At 39.6% G+C, this 16,405-nt stretch overlaps 1 protein-coding gene across 6 annotated transcripts in view; it reads right to left on the reverse strand.

The window, feature by feature from the left end:
• The window catches only part of Nfia (nuclear factor I A), a 367,217-nt gene that overhangs the window by 38,594 nt on the left and 312,218 nt on the right, over nucleotides 1-16,405 (reverse strand). For 5 of the 6 annotated variants that reach the window (XM_090334728.1, XM_090334731.1, XM_090334732.1 and 2 more), the window contains 2 exons: nucleotides 10,741-10,919; nucleotides 8,362-8,527 (listed from right to left, as the gene is read on the reverse strand). In XM_090334728.1, the coding sequence (XP_090190854.1) occupies nucleotides 8,362-8,527; nucleotides 10,741-10,919 (345 nt within the window). The remainder of the gene's footprint in view (nucleotides 1-8,361; nucleotides 8,528-10,740; nucleotides 10,920-16,405) is intronic. The other variant, XM_090334727.1, reaches the window with a different exon arrangement.

The raw sequence follows: 16,405 nt of genomic DNA on the forward strand, positions 1-16,405 counted from the left end.
TCTAGAAATCTATCTATATGGAAATATATGGATCTCTCTCTATGGATATATATCCATATACACATCTATATATGTATCTCTATATATGGATATATTGGATCATATTCCAAAATTTGGAGAATATAAATGTCCTGGAATTGGTCCTTACCAATTTGGATAAGGTACAATTTGTACCTAAAGAGATACATATGAAAGCACCCATCAAAATGCCTGGTTGTTTATTAATATTTTTATCTTTCACTTTGTAAACTTAAATGTTAAAAGAGTGGACTATACACAAAACAAAATGCTCTGAGTAAAGAATAACAAATAATAATTTAAGGTAACAATACATGTTTGTATTTAATGGCTTCCCAGAGCAAAATCTGTGACCAATGATGGTAATTGTGAATGAAGGTGCCAATTTTGCTGCAAAGGGACAGAACATTATTCTTTACTTAAAATCATGCATTTTTGCTAGTATGCCCAAAGTTCAGGATAGTGTAGCTGAAAACTAGATAACTAGATGCATAAAAATGACCAAGGGTTTTAGAGTGCCATACATACATATATATATATATATATATATAGTTTCAATCACTGACATGGTTACTAGATAAAAAGACAAATATGAATATATATGTTAAATAATATAAAAAGGGCACTTGAAAACTTTTTCTGGTTGGTTGTGGGCTGTCCCTGATCTCTTTTACTCAAAGCTTAGCATCCTACCACTTTGAGCCACTGCCCCCCTTCCAGTTTTGTGGTGGTTAACTAGAGATGAGTCTCACAGACTTTATTACCTGGGCTGGCTTTGAACAGTGACCTCAGACCTCAGCTTCCTGAATAGCTAGGATTATAGATATGAGCCACCAGGGCCCAGCTCACTTGCCTTGGTATTTAAATATACACAGATATGGATGTCACAAGTTCATCTGTTTGATTGGGTACAAACTACACCACAGTGAAGTAAGCGAGGCTGCCTCTCCAAACTGTATGATGTGATTTAATCTATTAACAAGCATAGGGACACTTCATTTCTGTACCTTTTTGCTTTAATAACTTCCCATTCAAATTTTAGATTGTGGTAGTGTTTGTCAAGATAAACTTAGGAAACAGGGCTGGGAATGTGGCTTAGTGGTAGAGTGCTTGCCCAGCTTGCATGAAGTCCTGGGTTCAATTCCTCAGTACCACATAAATAAGAAAAGCTGGAAGTGGCACTGTAACTCAAGTGGTAGAGTGCTAGACTTGAGGAAAAGAAGCTAAGGACATTGCCCAGGCCCTGAGATAAAGCCCCAGGACTGATAAAAAAATTAAAAACAAATTAAAAACAAAACCTTAGGAAACAGTCTTTTATATCTTCTCCCAAATCTTTTGCTTTCTTTTTCTGCTAATAAGGCATTGTTTTTAGATCAGAAACCAATTCATACTAAAGTATAAATATACAAATATCTTCATGTATCTGTTTCCTCATAGTATTTTTACAGAAGAAGGAGTGGTGGGGGATTTGCTTATGTAATAATATAGACCCTCATGGTATAGGAAAATGGAGGGTCTCTGGGTTCAAGGTGGCTGAGAAGGAATCTCTCCATACTCTGTACTCCCTTAGAAGACAGAGCAGAGCAGAAGTGATGTCATTGGATTAATGTGAGCAGGAGGGAAGATAATACATACACTAACTTTTTATTTTTCTTGGTGCCACTATTCAAGCTTGAACTCAAGCTCTTGAACTTTTGCTTGTTTTTTTCCGCTCATGGCTGGCACTCTACCATTAGAGCCATACTTCCCTTTCTGGGTTTTTGATGGTTAATTGGAGATAAGAGTCTCACAGAATTTTCTTTCTAGGCTGGCTTCAAATTGTGATTCTCAGATCTCAGCCCCCTGATTAACTAGGATTTACAGACATGAACCACCAGCATGAAGCACATATAAACCATCTTAGTAGTGCTTAGCATGTTAGTAAGAGCTTAATACTTATTTGTTTCAGGCTGAGCAGGCAGAAATTTGGTCACACAGCTTCATAATTTGTCCAGGAACAGCATGTGGTTGGAAAAAGAAGGTGGGGGAAACCAGTGTGTGAGTCCCCATCTCATACCATGGGTGCATTATCTTGGGGAAAGTAGTTTCCATTTTACTTTCTCAGTTTCTTCGTTATAAATCCCAACCTCCCAGTTAGATTTAGGAATATGGAATAAACTCATGAACATCTGTGAAGAGCTTTGCTAACCAAAAGGTACTCAACATACATTCATAGTTATACTAGAAAATTTCTATCTCAGTCACAGGCTACTCTTATGGATTTGGTGAACAGGTTCATATTCATTCACATGTAAGAGACATTGGAGAGATAAAAATAAATAATGAGGGTAATTTGTTATTATAGGCTTCCATTTTAATGGCATTCTAGTCAAAAGTTCACAGCTAGGAAGGCATGGAGAAGACTGTTTATGGGCCTTTTATGCATTTTTAAATTGAGATTTCATGTTCTTAATTAACTTAAAAAAGGAAAATATGCATACTTTATCTTCCATCATAATTCAAAAGTATTTTTGTCTTTCCATTACAATTCTTTGGCTATGATGCCAATCTCCACTGCAGAACAAAAAAACACAGAAAAGCCTATTTTTACAGTACAATCTTGATCCCAATTGACTTTCAAGAAGTAATGCACTTACTACCTTACGAATGTAACTGTAACTCCCCTATACATCACCCTGACAATAAAAAAAAAATAGATCTTAGAGTAACACAACAGACAGTGCATTTTGATTTACTATGCCACAAATAGAACCAAACATAACGAAGGATTTTTTTTCCCTATTCTTGTGTTGTACTCTTTTCATGTTTGAAAAGGAAATCCTTCCCAAGAAATGAGAAGGTGCCTGGGGAAAAACTCACAGACTCACACCTTGGCAGATGTTCTTAGGATCATCTGCAAAGGCAACTAAACTGAATTGGATCAAAGCAGGCTGTTACTTTCCATCTTGAACCCAGAACAAAGCCTCCTGTCCATTCCTGAGCTCAGTTAATGGCAAGTCCATCTTTCCAGATGCTCAGGTCAAACACCTAGGCAGTCATCACTGATTTATCACCTCTCTTCTTGACCCATATCAAATACATCAGCAAGTTTTGTTAGTTCTACCTTCCAAATATATCTGGATCCTATCTCTTCCTCACCACCTCACTGTGCTTGCCCTCAAGATTCTTGCCTGGATGATGGTAATAACCTCCCGGCCCCCACTCTTTGGCTCAGCTTTCTCTATTGTACCTGCTGGTCCCTCACTTCCTAATGTACTTCTACTTTGATGGTCTTTTGTCCCCTTCTGGTAGAGTACAGGGCAGGGACTTCATCTCTTTTCTTCACTTTTATAATCCTTAGGCTCAGAATAGTGGCTGGCAAGTAGCAGACACATTGTATTTATTGAACAGTACAGCTTCACAACTGCTCTCCCTGACTTCATGGCTGCCTTCGAGAGTCTACTTTCAACAGAGCCTGCTAATGTTTTCATTAAAAGCTAGGTAGTCTGAATCTTCTGCTTCTGGTCACATGTACAGGCCATGTCAGTCCTTATGGTGGCCTAGAGAGTCCTTTGGGATTCACACTGCCAATCCCATCTCCAACACCTCCCTGATGGCACCTCCTACTGCCTTCTATCTTCTCACTGGCTACATTTCTCAAACTGCCAGCCAGGCTACCTCTGTACTGACTGTTCTTCTACCTACCAGTCATCTGCCTCCAAACCCTGCCCCTTCCCCAGACCCCTGCCATAACGTCTCTTTCTCACAAGGCTGTCTATAGATTCTCCCACCCCACATTATGCTTTATTTTCCTTATTCTTCACACGTACTGTTCTCATTGGCTTATCTTTTCCCTTTCTAGGTCGGGATTTAAAGTTTTCTGCTAAAATTGGGAAGTGGGCTTGGCACATGGCTGGTGCTCAATAAATCTGTACAGAAGAAAGGAAGGGAGGGAGGAAGAAAAGGGAACAAAAGGAAAGGAAAGGAAGGGAAGGAAGAAAAAGATGAAGGGAGATGGGAAGGGAGGAAGGAAGAGAAAGAAGAAGAGAGGGAGGGAGGAAAAGGAAAGGAAGAGAGGAAAAGGGAAAGGAGGATTGGAAGGAGGGAAGGAAAGAAGGAAGGAAGGAGGGAGGAAGGGAGGAAAGAAGGAAGGGAGGGAGGAAAGAAGGAAGGAAGAAAGGAAGGAAGGAAGGAAGAAAGGAAGGAAGGAAGGAAGGAAAGAAGGAAGGGCTTTTTCTCACTGAAGATAGGAACCCACAGAGGCAGTCAGTTATAATGGAACATACCCGTGGCAATTTCTCTCATGTTTATCATGTTGAACCTCATGTTTATCACCATACCCTGTCTACAGATACCAATCTGTCTCCAAACACATCAACAATATAAAAGTTGTTCAACTTTCTCCCCGCTTCCACTTCCTTGTAGAGGGGTAGGATTTTCCTATTCATATGTATTTATTTCATAGATCTCGCCCCCCCCGCCACCCCCCCCCATTTGTATTACACCCATGTTTCTGGCCACAGCTGCAAAGTTTAGTATTTATGCCAGAGGCAACTGATTAAGTTAAAAAACACATAGTCGGCTTAAGGCTGGCAACCATTTGCATTTCATTATAAGGGGATATTAAAAACATTGCCTTGGACTTTTGTCTCCTACAGCACGGAACAGCATAGCACAGACGACTCTCAGTTCCTCTCAACTGGCGACTGGGGAGCCTAGGCTGAGGGGTGTGTGCTATTCCTGTTAGAGGACAGCAGAGTTGACACCTGGTTTGTCTTATATATTTATTTATCAGTTGGTTCAGAAGTTGGGGCATGGGGAAATAGGGGCCTTAAATCTCCTCCCAACATAGATTGGTATGCTTTGAGATTTTTAACTTGAAAACCTTCTCCTACACTGCAAATTATAGCATTGCCAGCCTATTACTGTCCTCTTAGTAAAGCAGAAAATGTAAGCAGTATGATTTTGGAACTCACCGTGTCACTGTGAATCCAGCATATTCTTGAAAAGCCTAGCCACTGGGCTAATATTTAGGATGACAAAAATACAGAAGATTCTGTATTGTCTACTTTTCTGGCATCCTATATGAAGCCTGTATCATCTCTTAAGATGGTCTCCATTTCTCTCCAAATCTTTAATCACTGTTCAGTTAACATAAGCTGGGTTTTCCAAGATCTACTCCCGCTTTCCTCTCAGTGTGCTGACAAAATGCTTCCGAGCTCAAAAGGGGTGAGGGTGATGCTAAGGGGAGGGGGAGGATTCGTAAAAACACAAAATCCAGTGCATATTGTATAAAAATAGGAAAAGTGAGGGAAGGCATTGGTTGGGTGAGAATGGTGAAAGAGGTGACATTGTCCAAGATGCATTGTATTCATCAACTGCCTTGTTGAATGGCAACTTCTCTGTACAACTACTTGAAGATAATAATAATAAAAAACAATGCTTCAGAGCAGGGTTCTTCCTATTCAAGGCATGTGATTCAGTCCATGGAGTGGTGTCTAGAATTATGGACCAAAGGCATCAACGTGATTTAGAAGTGGAGTCAATTTTGCAGACTACACATAATTGAGGGCAGGCATTTGGGCAGAAAATACAATGCTTCAGTGCATTTGGTGGGGCTGCTCATGGGGGACTGATATCCTCGAGTCTTGTCATCAGGTAGTTATTATCATCTACATTTTCCAGATGAGGAAACTGCTTCAGAGAAAGATACTCATTGCTAACAGGCTGGAAAGCTGGGCATGTGAGACCTCTCTGCTCCGTTCTTTAGCTTTAATAACCACACTCAGGTCTCATCCTCATTGCTGGAAAGCTCACTACAAAGCATCAGACACTGGTTGTAGTGAGGACACTGTACATGGAATGTGGCTATTACTATACACATTTTTTTTTTTTTGCCAATCCTGGACTTGAGCTCAGGGCCTGAGCACTGTCTTTGGACTTTCTTAAGGCCAGAGCTCTACCACTTGAGCCTCAGCACCACTTCCAGCCTTTTTTCCCCTATGTATGTAGTACAGAGGAATTGAATTCGGATCTTTGTGCATGCTAGGTGAGCACTCTAGCACTAGGCCAAACTCCTGGCCCCTACGATACACTTTCTCAGGACCCTGGCACTGTCATGCATACAGATAGCAGAAAGAGGAACAAGGAAATGGTAGTACAGGGCATAATCAGCTGTGGAAGCTGACAGCCTTAGCAGAAGGACAGAGGGAGAGGTGGTGAACAGTTTTTCCTCTTCCGACTTGGTAGCAGATCCAACACAAATGTACACTAACTGGAAACCCAATGGGCCTCTTCTCAGAAACTGTTTATCTCAGTGGAATTCCACAGGTCAAGCTCAGCTCTGCTCCTTGTCATTAGACACTCATATTGATTTCTGGTATTTGTTCGAGTTGGTATCTTTCTGTGTAGACCAGGATGTAACCTGGTCTCTGTAACCCAGGCTGACCTCAAACTTTCGATCCTCTTGCCTCTGCCTCCCAAATGTTGTGAGTGTTGAGTGCCTATTGTATTACCACATCTAGGTGTTACTGGGCATCCTTTTAATGAAAGGCAGGTGATCCTTGGATCCATATCTACATATATATGTACATATGTGTAGCTATGTATACATGCAGTTAAAGGTACTGAATTCATGTACAGCATCATTCACTTCTGCACACATTCAAATGCACAAATATTATACATGTCCATCCAAAATTGGGGCATTTTGGATCCAGTAGATCTTTCAGAATCACATCCAATAAACATTATTGGAGCAGCCAGACAACTCATCTTTCCTCTTCCCTATGTGCTTTCTCTCCTAATCCAGTAACATTATGATTCCAACATTCAATTTGAGAAAGCTGAGAGGCCAGAAATCTCCATTCCCCTTAGTTATCTAAGTAGTTACTGAATCCTAATGCTGTGTTTACAAAATGCCCTTCCACTGATCTCCTGTTTCTACTATTCAAGTTCTTGGTCTTTCCCTGGTCTCTCTGAGATGAGACCCCCGCCCTGCCCCAACGCTTAGGCTCTCCTTGGGACCATGCCACACTTTGACTCATCTTTAAAGCAATTATGGAAGGTGCTCATCACACCATCTATCAAGACTAGGCCATCCGTCACATGGAAACTGCAGCCATCACTCTTCCTGTCATGATTCTAGGCATTAATGAAAGCCACATTTGTGTGTTCAAGCTATTTCTAGTCCCAGTCATCTCCAAAACATCAGGAAATATCTAGAGAATTGTTCAGTCTCTAGTTCATCAAGTAAGCATTCTTTTTATCTAGAAAGATGTTGAAATCATATATTTTCTTTTTTTTCTCTTTCTTCTTTCTTTCTTTTTTCATATATTTTTATTGTGATTAATAGAAGGGTTACATTATATTCACCAGATAGAAGGTGCATAACTTCACAAACATTGATACCTTTCTCATGTCTTGGTCCACATTTTCCTCCCCCCACCTGCTCCCCCACCCCCTTCCGTATCCATGAAATCATAGATTTTTCTGATGAAATATTCCCGCACTATTCAGAGAAGAACCAAAAACTTCTTCTCTCCATACAATTCTGCCCTCATTTTCCTTTTTCCAGCCATGCAACTGCAATGGCAACTCCTTTGACCTACCAGGCTGTCTTTGCCACTGGCAGTGATCAACACACATGCCCTTGAACTGATGACTTATAGCTAAATACTTTTTCATTGGATGTATAAGGCACGTAACATTTATATCTCATCAAGTATATTCTTTCTTGGACAAAAGTTCCTGGAAGGCTGGGCTACATAAAAAGATCAGGAATTTTTGCTAATAATTTATTCAAGTAGATGTTCTTCGATGATCATGGAGCTAACACCCAAAGCTACTCAAATAATACATAACATGTATTCATTGGTAATTTTGTTCTTCTTCTTATTTTTGGCTTGATACTGGAGCTTGAACACAGGGCCTAGGCACTGTCTCTTAGCTTTTTCACTCAAGGCTACCACTTGAGTTACAGTTCCACTTAGGGCTTTTTGGTAGTTAATTGGTGATAAGGGTCTCACAAACATTCCTGCTTGGGCTGGCTTGGAACTGCAATTCTCAGATCTCAGCTACCTAGATAGCTAGGACTACAGGCATAAGCCACTGGTTACTGGATATTTCTGACTTGGGCATGCAGCTACACATTTCCACCAAGTCAGCAGTTTCTACATAGAGGCTAGGAGTGCAAGCATTTGTTTACCTTGACTCTGGCATGGGCTAGGATAAACTCATACTGCAACCACCAAGGGAGGTTTGTGCCTATTGCTAGCGAGCTACTCATGAGAGGCAAAACTTCGGTGTCAATTCAAGTGCATAGAGCTCCGTAAGTGACCGGCGCCTTGTCTCAGCCATACTTACTTGGTGAGGTGGGGGAGGCTGCCCCTCCTTCTGTTGATGTGGTTGGAGGCTTTGTGTCTGGCACTGGCAGAGGCACAGGCCTGGCCATCGGCGGCGGTGGTGGTGGTGGCAACATTGGGGTGGGAAGGAATGGGTTGTGCACCTTGCCTTGGCTGCTCCCATTGGGCTATGAGATCCGGGAAAAGACAAAACATACACAAGAGAAAGAAGAATGAGATGTCAGTCATTAGTTGCTGCTGAAAATGAAAGATGCATTAGGTACCTACTATATAATGACAATGAATCACAGCTGCTCAAATTCTTTCATAAGTCTCTCTGATAAAGACTGGTTGGCCCATGTGCTAAGGCATCCCCAGAAGCACAATTAGGAGCCCATATTCAATACCTCAAGGTATATTGCCTTCTTTCATATTTGTCTACATAAAATGACTTGTCCATCCTCATTCTGGAGTTGTCACTTGAGTAACTTTTTGTCAGACATGTCTTGGTTCTGTATGAATTGCTGTTTTCATTATCATGATTAGTAACTATTGAAAATTTAAATGTTTATGGACCAAGTTATTATCTAGCCACGTACATTTATCTAATTAAGATAAAATTTCCTAAGTACACATTTGATATATATCTATATCTATATATTTCAAACTCAGTCTTAACATTTAACAAATGGCTTCAGTAAATCTAATTTTTTTCCCACATACTATATATCATCAGGCAACAAAACTTTAGAATTTAGCTGATTTCATAATCCTGCTAGGTGAAGATATCCCTTTTAATTTTGATCTAATTATGTCAACATATGCCAGAAGAGTCAGATTTATATGGTCACTTGACTTTAAGACAACCAAATATCATCTCTTTAAAAGAAGAACAAAAGATGTTTTATTTTCAAAATTTTTAAGATAGTCTCTATGAAGAGACCTTTCTAAAGCTCAATAAAGTTTTGATCAAAATACAAAATATAGGTATTTTACACAGGCTGATGTCAAAACTATAAAATGAAAAAATGAGGTGTTTGAAAGGCAGATGCCTGACGCTGGCAATCAGTTCAATGTTATCATTGTTTCCTAAGGGGAAATTGCATTTCCAGATTCCACAGTTTACAGAAACAGCTCAAATTTATGCTGTAATCCTAAATCAAAATTCTGCTTAAGGAGATACTGGTGTCCCAGACTTTTAGGCATAAACTTAATAATTCTGTAAGGCAGTCTTGCTCTGCCCTTAACATTCACTGATATATTTAGCATTGTCTCTCAAAGACTATCTTGTCTAATAATCACAATGCTGTGAGTCCCTGCCAGCAAACTTGCCTGTGTGTTATTTCTGAGTAGGCTAAAAGTCTGTAAATGAATGCTTTAGAATAAGCCAAGCAAATGAATACACAAGCACACTGAAAAAAAAAAAAGAAAGGCACCATATTGATTTGTTGTCTAGACAGAAATGTATCTGCTAACATATCACCAGCCATTAGTCAAAGCTGCCTGCTCTGGTTCAGGTATGCAGAATCAGGTATTTCTGCAGAGGAGGAAGCAAGTGTGACATAATATCTCAAACTGGACAGCAATAATTATGGCTAATCTGTGGTTTCATGCACCATTACTATAAGAAAGGGAAAACCAAATTTAGTTTTATGTTGATTTTTATTTATTAGTATTATTAGTGACCTTGAGATGTAGCTATCCAGTGAACACATTTAGTTCTACATTTGTAATAAAACTTGTGATTTTGAAAAATCACTTTTACATTTGGAATGTTATTTCAAATTGTCATTATTTGGTTTGAGAAAAGGAAAGAAAACATTCATCTGAAGTTCCTGAATATGCTTGAGCTGTATACAAAGATAAGTGGAAAAGATAACTACTTGCAGAAATAACAAAGCATAATAAACGATGCTTCTAGCATCTTGAGTTCAAGTACTGGTCAACTTCATGTAAAGTGTTAGAAGACTGTATTAAAAAAAATATCAACTTGGTTGATCTGAAACATCTGTCCTCCTCTTGCCCTTATCTCTTGTCACCACCCCAAACTATTATTTAAAACTATTCAGTCTTTCTATTTTGTTAACTGCATGAGTCCTGGGGTTAGAATGCAAGAGGTAGAATGAATGGCCCACAGCAATAAGGTTCCATGGTTCACCCTCAAGATGATTTATATCCATAAACCTGACAGTCGCAAACTTAACACAAACACTGTTTTGAAACTACAGCCAATCATTCTTGCAGCAAGTTAACTTTCCCACAATCTAGAATAAATATGACATTTGCCTGCAATCAGTCAGCACGACATTAGAGCACGATGTCACATGGTCATAAAGGTCTCCTCTTGTTATTTTTACATTTGGTTAGCATTTTAAAAAATTAAAAAAAGAGGTTTCCTTACATTGAGGAACCCCACCTGTCCAGCCTGCTGACCAGCATCAGGACAGACAAGTTGGACAAACTCTTTCAGCGTCTCCTGAGGGTGGTAGCGGATGGCTGGGTGCGAGAAGTAAGGCCCAGGCTGCTGGATAATGGGTGATGTTGGAAAGTGGAGAGTTGATGGTGTCGCGTGCGGACTTGCTGTTGGAAAAGAAAACACAAGTGTTACAGAGAGAAAGACCTGTTTTGTCCAGCTGAACAATATCAGCCTCCTTTTTAATTTCTTCTCCTGGCCAGATTCAGGGCTTGCTCATGTGACTGAATTTAACACTGGCTAGGTCTGATGTATTGTCTTCCTTTATGATCTAAGACAAACATGGAGGTTAGATTAGGGTAGAGTTTCAAGCTGTCTTTCTATTTCCAGTAGGCATGAGTTATAAAGGCATTAATAATACTTGGTAAAGATGAAGATTATTCATTACCTTAAGAGCCTTTTTAATGAAGCAAGCAATAAAAAATGTGTTTGGTAGATTAGACCTGATTTAACTGACATTACATTTGACAAATTCTAGTTTGCACATATGGATTCCCTTTCATTGAGAGCTATCCACAGACAATAATTCATTGTTAAAGCTCTTATGCCCCTTTCAAGGAAATTTCTAGAGACTAATTCCGGATGAATTTTTTTGAAGTATGTAGTAAATGACCACTTAATGAACCCATGCAATCTGGGGGCTTCACTTTACATGAAGGTTTATGTTGCACTCCTTTAAAAAATTTTTTTTCAATTGGATTGCCATTTCAAAGCCAAGTTCAGGAATGTAGAAATGTCAGAGCAGAGGAATTCATGAATTGTGTAGGCGAGTGACCCCTGAGTAAAGGCTGGTCCTCTGTTCACAAAACCAGAAAAAAGACTATCACACCTGAACCCTGATAAACATAATGTGCACAAGAAGAGGACACCAGATTCAAAAGCCTATATGATCACACTATTCAGTATACACTATGTGGAACATCATCTGTGCAATTTGTGGGTAGAGTGGGCGGAGAGAAAACTGGGGGAAAAGTAAGGAAGGGTACCATTGTTTGAGATAAGAAATGTACTCATTACTTCACTTATGAAATGGCAAACCTTTTATATAATGCCTTAATAATAACAATAAATTTATATTCAAAAACTTGCAGGAGATGGCACAATAATTTTTCTAATGTAACTTTGTGTGTGTCCTGGTCCTGGGGCTTTAACTCAGGGCACTGCCCCTTAATGATTTTTGCTGAAGACTAGAGCTCTACTACCTGAGCTATTAATTCCACTTCTGTTGTTGTTGTTTTTTTTTTTATGGTTAATGGGAAATGAATCCCATGGTCATGCCTGCCTGGGTTGGCTTTGAACTGCCACCTTTGTATCTCAGCCGGCTGAACAGCTAAGATTACAGGTATGAGTCACCAGTGCCTAAATCTAAGATAATTTCTGCTCATGAATTGGAAGGGAAACAGATAAACAGGCTGGAGGATATACACAGCCCATGTCCAGGAATGAAGCACGCAAACCAAGCCAAGCCAATTACATAACTGCAATTCACATTTTTTAACAACAGCCAGACAAAACGTTCCCAATTTAGGGAGGATCAGTGTATGAATCCTTCCTTCTCTCTCTCTCTCTTTTTTTTTTTTTGCTCTTAGTTTACATATTTAAACTGAAAGTTCTTCTACTAAGAAAAATACAGGAATGCCCAACTTTTTGGAGAATAAGACTTTCCAAAAATAAGAATAACTGATTCATAGTGCTGAAGTGAATACAAAGTATGACAGGCTATCCCTTTACCACTATCCCATATGTAGAGCTAAGGTTGTATAAAAAGAATGCTTGCCTAGCCGGGTGTGGTGGCTCATGCCCGTAATCCTAGCTCCTCAGGTGGCTGAGGTCTGAGGATCAAGGTTCAAAGCCAGCCTGGACACAAAAGGACCTGAGACTCTTATCTCCAATGAACCTCTAGAAAACGGGAAGCGGGGTTTGGCTCAAGGGTAGAGAAGTAGCCTTGAGCTGAAGAGCTCAGGGATAGTGCCCAGGCTGAGTTCAAGCCCCATGACCCACAAGAAAAAACAAAACAAAACAAAAAAACCAAAGAAAGAAAGAAAGAAAAAAGAATGCTTAATTGATGAGCAAGGATTTAAAACCAACAACTTTTGTTACCTGTCCCTTCCTATGTAGTCATTTCCCAGTCATTCCCTTTATATCTACTGCATTGTTCATGGCCATAGACCCAGAGCCGTCTGCTACTCAATAAATACTGCACAATAAATGACTGAGTAAATAAATGGTACAAAAGTTAAGAAAGTAACCATAAACATTGCAAAGAAAAACTTGGTTTCTCTACCCGCTAAAGAGCCAAGGAACTTGTAGAAAAATGGATAAATGTTAAGACCACATATGATGAATAATACATTTTGGAATCCATTATTGTCTCAGAGTTAAAACCCAGAAGTTAAAAAAGTGCAATGCCCAGTTCTTCCTCTGGAAATGGTGCTGTTGACATTAAAAAACCAAAGGGATATTTTTCCATCTAATATGATACAGTTATCCTCACTGGTAGCCAGAAACCTTGATATAAAACCTTGAATTTCCTTGTTAAGTTTCTTCAAGCAGGCTGGGAACGTACTGAACTTTAACAAAATGATAAACTTAGCTTTTGCTTCATGTGAAGAACATTGTCAAAAGTGCTGATGCTCTTACCTTCAGAATGAAGTGGCATCAGCTCAGGGGCTCAAAGTGATGAATGATAGTTACATAAAGAATTATGGTGACTAATTTCTTATCCTTTACCAAAAGGGGAAAACTCAATTGCAGTGAAGATCAGGCTGATCAGGAAAACCATTAACAACTTTTCTTTCTTTTTAAAAGTTTTACTAATAAATAGTTCAATAAAACCTAGGACTATCTGGTACTATAAGGAATTAATTCTATAATGACTGATTTATTAGGATCAATTCATTTTTAATTTATCCCAAGAAGTCAGCTAAGCCTGTAGTGTCAATTTAGACAGCTGCTTGGTCTGCTTTTGTAGGGTCATCCCTTTTCTTGCTGGGGATTTTCTGATTCAGCCAGCAGTTCACTATGGAACTTCATGCAAGTCATTCAAGAGCCTCAGCCTTACTTTCTTCAAGGAGAAAATAACTGTTACAGACATCACAAAGACTTGCTCATTCTTATTCAATACATGTCATTTTTCCGGATAATCTGTTATTCCTCTTCACCTGGACAATGAGGCTCACTGAAGCTCAGTGTTAAGACTTCTTCTGTATGTAACTTTTTGCTTTCTTCTTTAGGTCTTCCCTTTCTTTCTTGGATTGGATGGTCTCACTGTACCTAAATTTTTTTCTTTTTAAAATGTAACTTGTCTAAAATCATTTCAGAAACAGTCACTGAGGTTGAATCAATCAAGCAGTAAATTCATTAAATGTACTTTGAGATGGCCAGAGCTGACCCTACAGCAGACTGTTGTGAATCTGGCATGATGCTAATGGAATGCAGGAAGAATAGGATGAATCCAAATTTTTGATGAAGAAAAACATCTCTTATGGATGGGTGTGTGAGTAGTTGACACAATAAAAATTATAGCACATTATGTAAATGCATATTTAGATCCTCTAAAATGTGCATTATTTACTGGAGAGTCAATAAAGGCTTTTCTCAAGTGGTTACAGTTTATTGCAGTGCATCCATCTGTATCCCTGTTGATATTAATACAATTTTGTATATGAAAAGACTACAAAATTGGCTGCTTCTGGGCTCTAAGATGCCTAGTTCCCTGGGCCAGAAGCTGCAGAGAGTGTCAGAGACAATTCACTCTGGATGCCTCTCACTACTAGCTTAACCTTTAACCAGCAGTCAAACTGGTTTAAAAGCAACTGGTTGGGCTTTTCACAGGAACATAAATAAGATCGGAAGGCAGGAAATTTGATCAAGTTTCTCTAACTGGAATGGAGTTGTCCTGAACAAAGTAGCCACAATTAAAGACACAGAGTACTAGTATTTCCCAAAGGGTGTACTGCTACCTTATTTATTACAAATGATCATATTACTGCGTACTTAAAAAAATAATAAAAAAAACCAGGTCAGGCAGGTTGAGGGGAGGAAGGGGGGGGGGGAAAGGCCCTAAGTTAAGATACACACACACACACACACCACACACACACACTTGATGCCAGTACTGGAGCTTAAACTCAGCTTGGGTGCTGCCCCTGAGCTTTGGCTCAAGGCTAGTGCTCTACCACTAAAGTTAAAGCTCAAATTCTGGCTTTTTTATGGTTAGCTGGAAATAAGAATCTTATGGAATTTATTGTCCAGGCTGGCTTCAAATTGAGATACTCAGATCTCAGCCTCCTGAGTAGCTAGGATTACAGGTGTGAGTCACTTACTGGCACCTGGGTACACAACTAATTTTTTTTTAACTTAAAACTTCTTATTTTACTCAATACGTGATTTACAAAATTATAATTCCTTAATAATGACAATATAATTATATTAAATGTTTCTTGTTTTATTTTTATTTTTTTCTTGGTGCCAATATTGGGGATTGAACTCAAGGTCTTGCACTCTCACTTGGCTTTTTTTTTTTTTTTTGCCAGTCCTGGGCTTAAGCTCAGGGTCTGAGCACTGTCCTTGGATTTTTCTCAAGGCTAGAGCTCTACCACTTGAGCCTCAGCACCACTTCCGGCTTTTTTTCTAGGTATGTGGTACTGTGGAATCGAACCCGGGTCTTCGTACATGCTAGGCAAGCTCTCTACCACTAGGCCAAACTCCGGGCCCTTCACTTGGCTTTTTTTACTCAAGGTTGGCACTCAACCACTGAGCCATATCTCCACTTCGAGCTTTTTGCTGGTTAATTGGAGATACAAAGTCTCTCAGCCTTTGAACCACAACCTTCAGATGTCCACCTCCCAGAGTAGCTGGGATTACAAGCATGAGTCTCCTGTTTTAAAGCAGAATTGGTGAAGACTAGAGAAGACCAAAATCACTATTGAATGACTGTGCATGCTTATAGACTTATATGGCCTCACACAATTGGCTGGGAATCAACCCTGCAGAACAGGCACTGCAGATTCTTTTTTTTTTTTTTTTTTTTGCCAGTCCTGGGCTTGAGCTTAGGGCCTGAGCACCGTCCTTGGACTTTCTCAAGGCTAGAGCTCTACCACTTGAGCCTCAGCACCACTTCTGGCTTTTTTTCTATATGTGGTACTGAGGAATCGAACCCGGGTCTTCATGCATCCTAGGCAAGCACTTTAACCACTAGGCCAAACTCCCGGCCCTGCAGATTCTATCTGGACAGTGCTCACTACAGAACCTAAATTACTTAGAGCAGGTGTTGGTAAACTGTATATAAGAAGAATACTAGGGGTGTGTGTGTGTGTGTGTGTGTGTGTGAGAGAGAGAGAGAGAGAGAGAGAAAGAGAGAGTGTGTGTGTGTGTGTGTGTCCATCTAGAAACTTGCATTTTCAAAATTTTCCTAAGTCTTAGGAAAGAAAAAGAAGATAGAAAAAAGCAACTTCTTTTAATTTCCGGTGGGTTTCCCCCTGCCCCTCAAACTCAAGCTCCAAGAATTATAAGAACCCACACACATTTTTTCCTCAAACCAAATTTTCATGTGTTGGAACACACTCTCTCTCTAACCCTGACATGCCTTAAT

Source organism: Megascapheus bottae, chromosome 6 (assembly GCF_031878675.1).
Source record: "Megascapheus bottae isolate mThoBot1 chromosome 6, mThoBot2.hap1, whole genome shotgun sequence".
Taxonomy (NCBI): domain Eukaryota; kingdom Metazoa; phylum Chordata; class Mammalia; order Rodentia; family Geomyidae; genus Megascapheus; species Megascapheus bottae.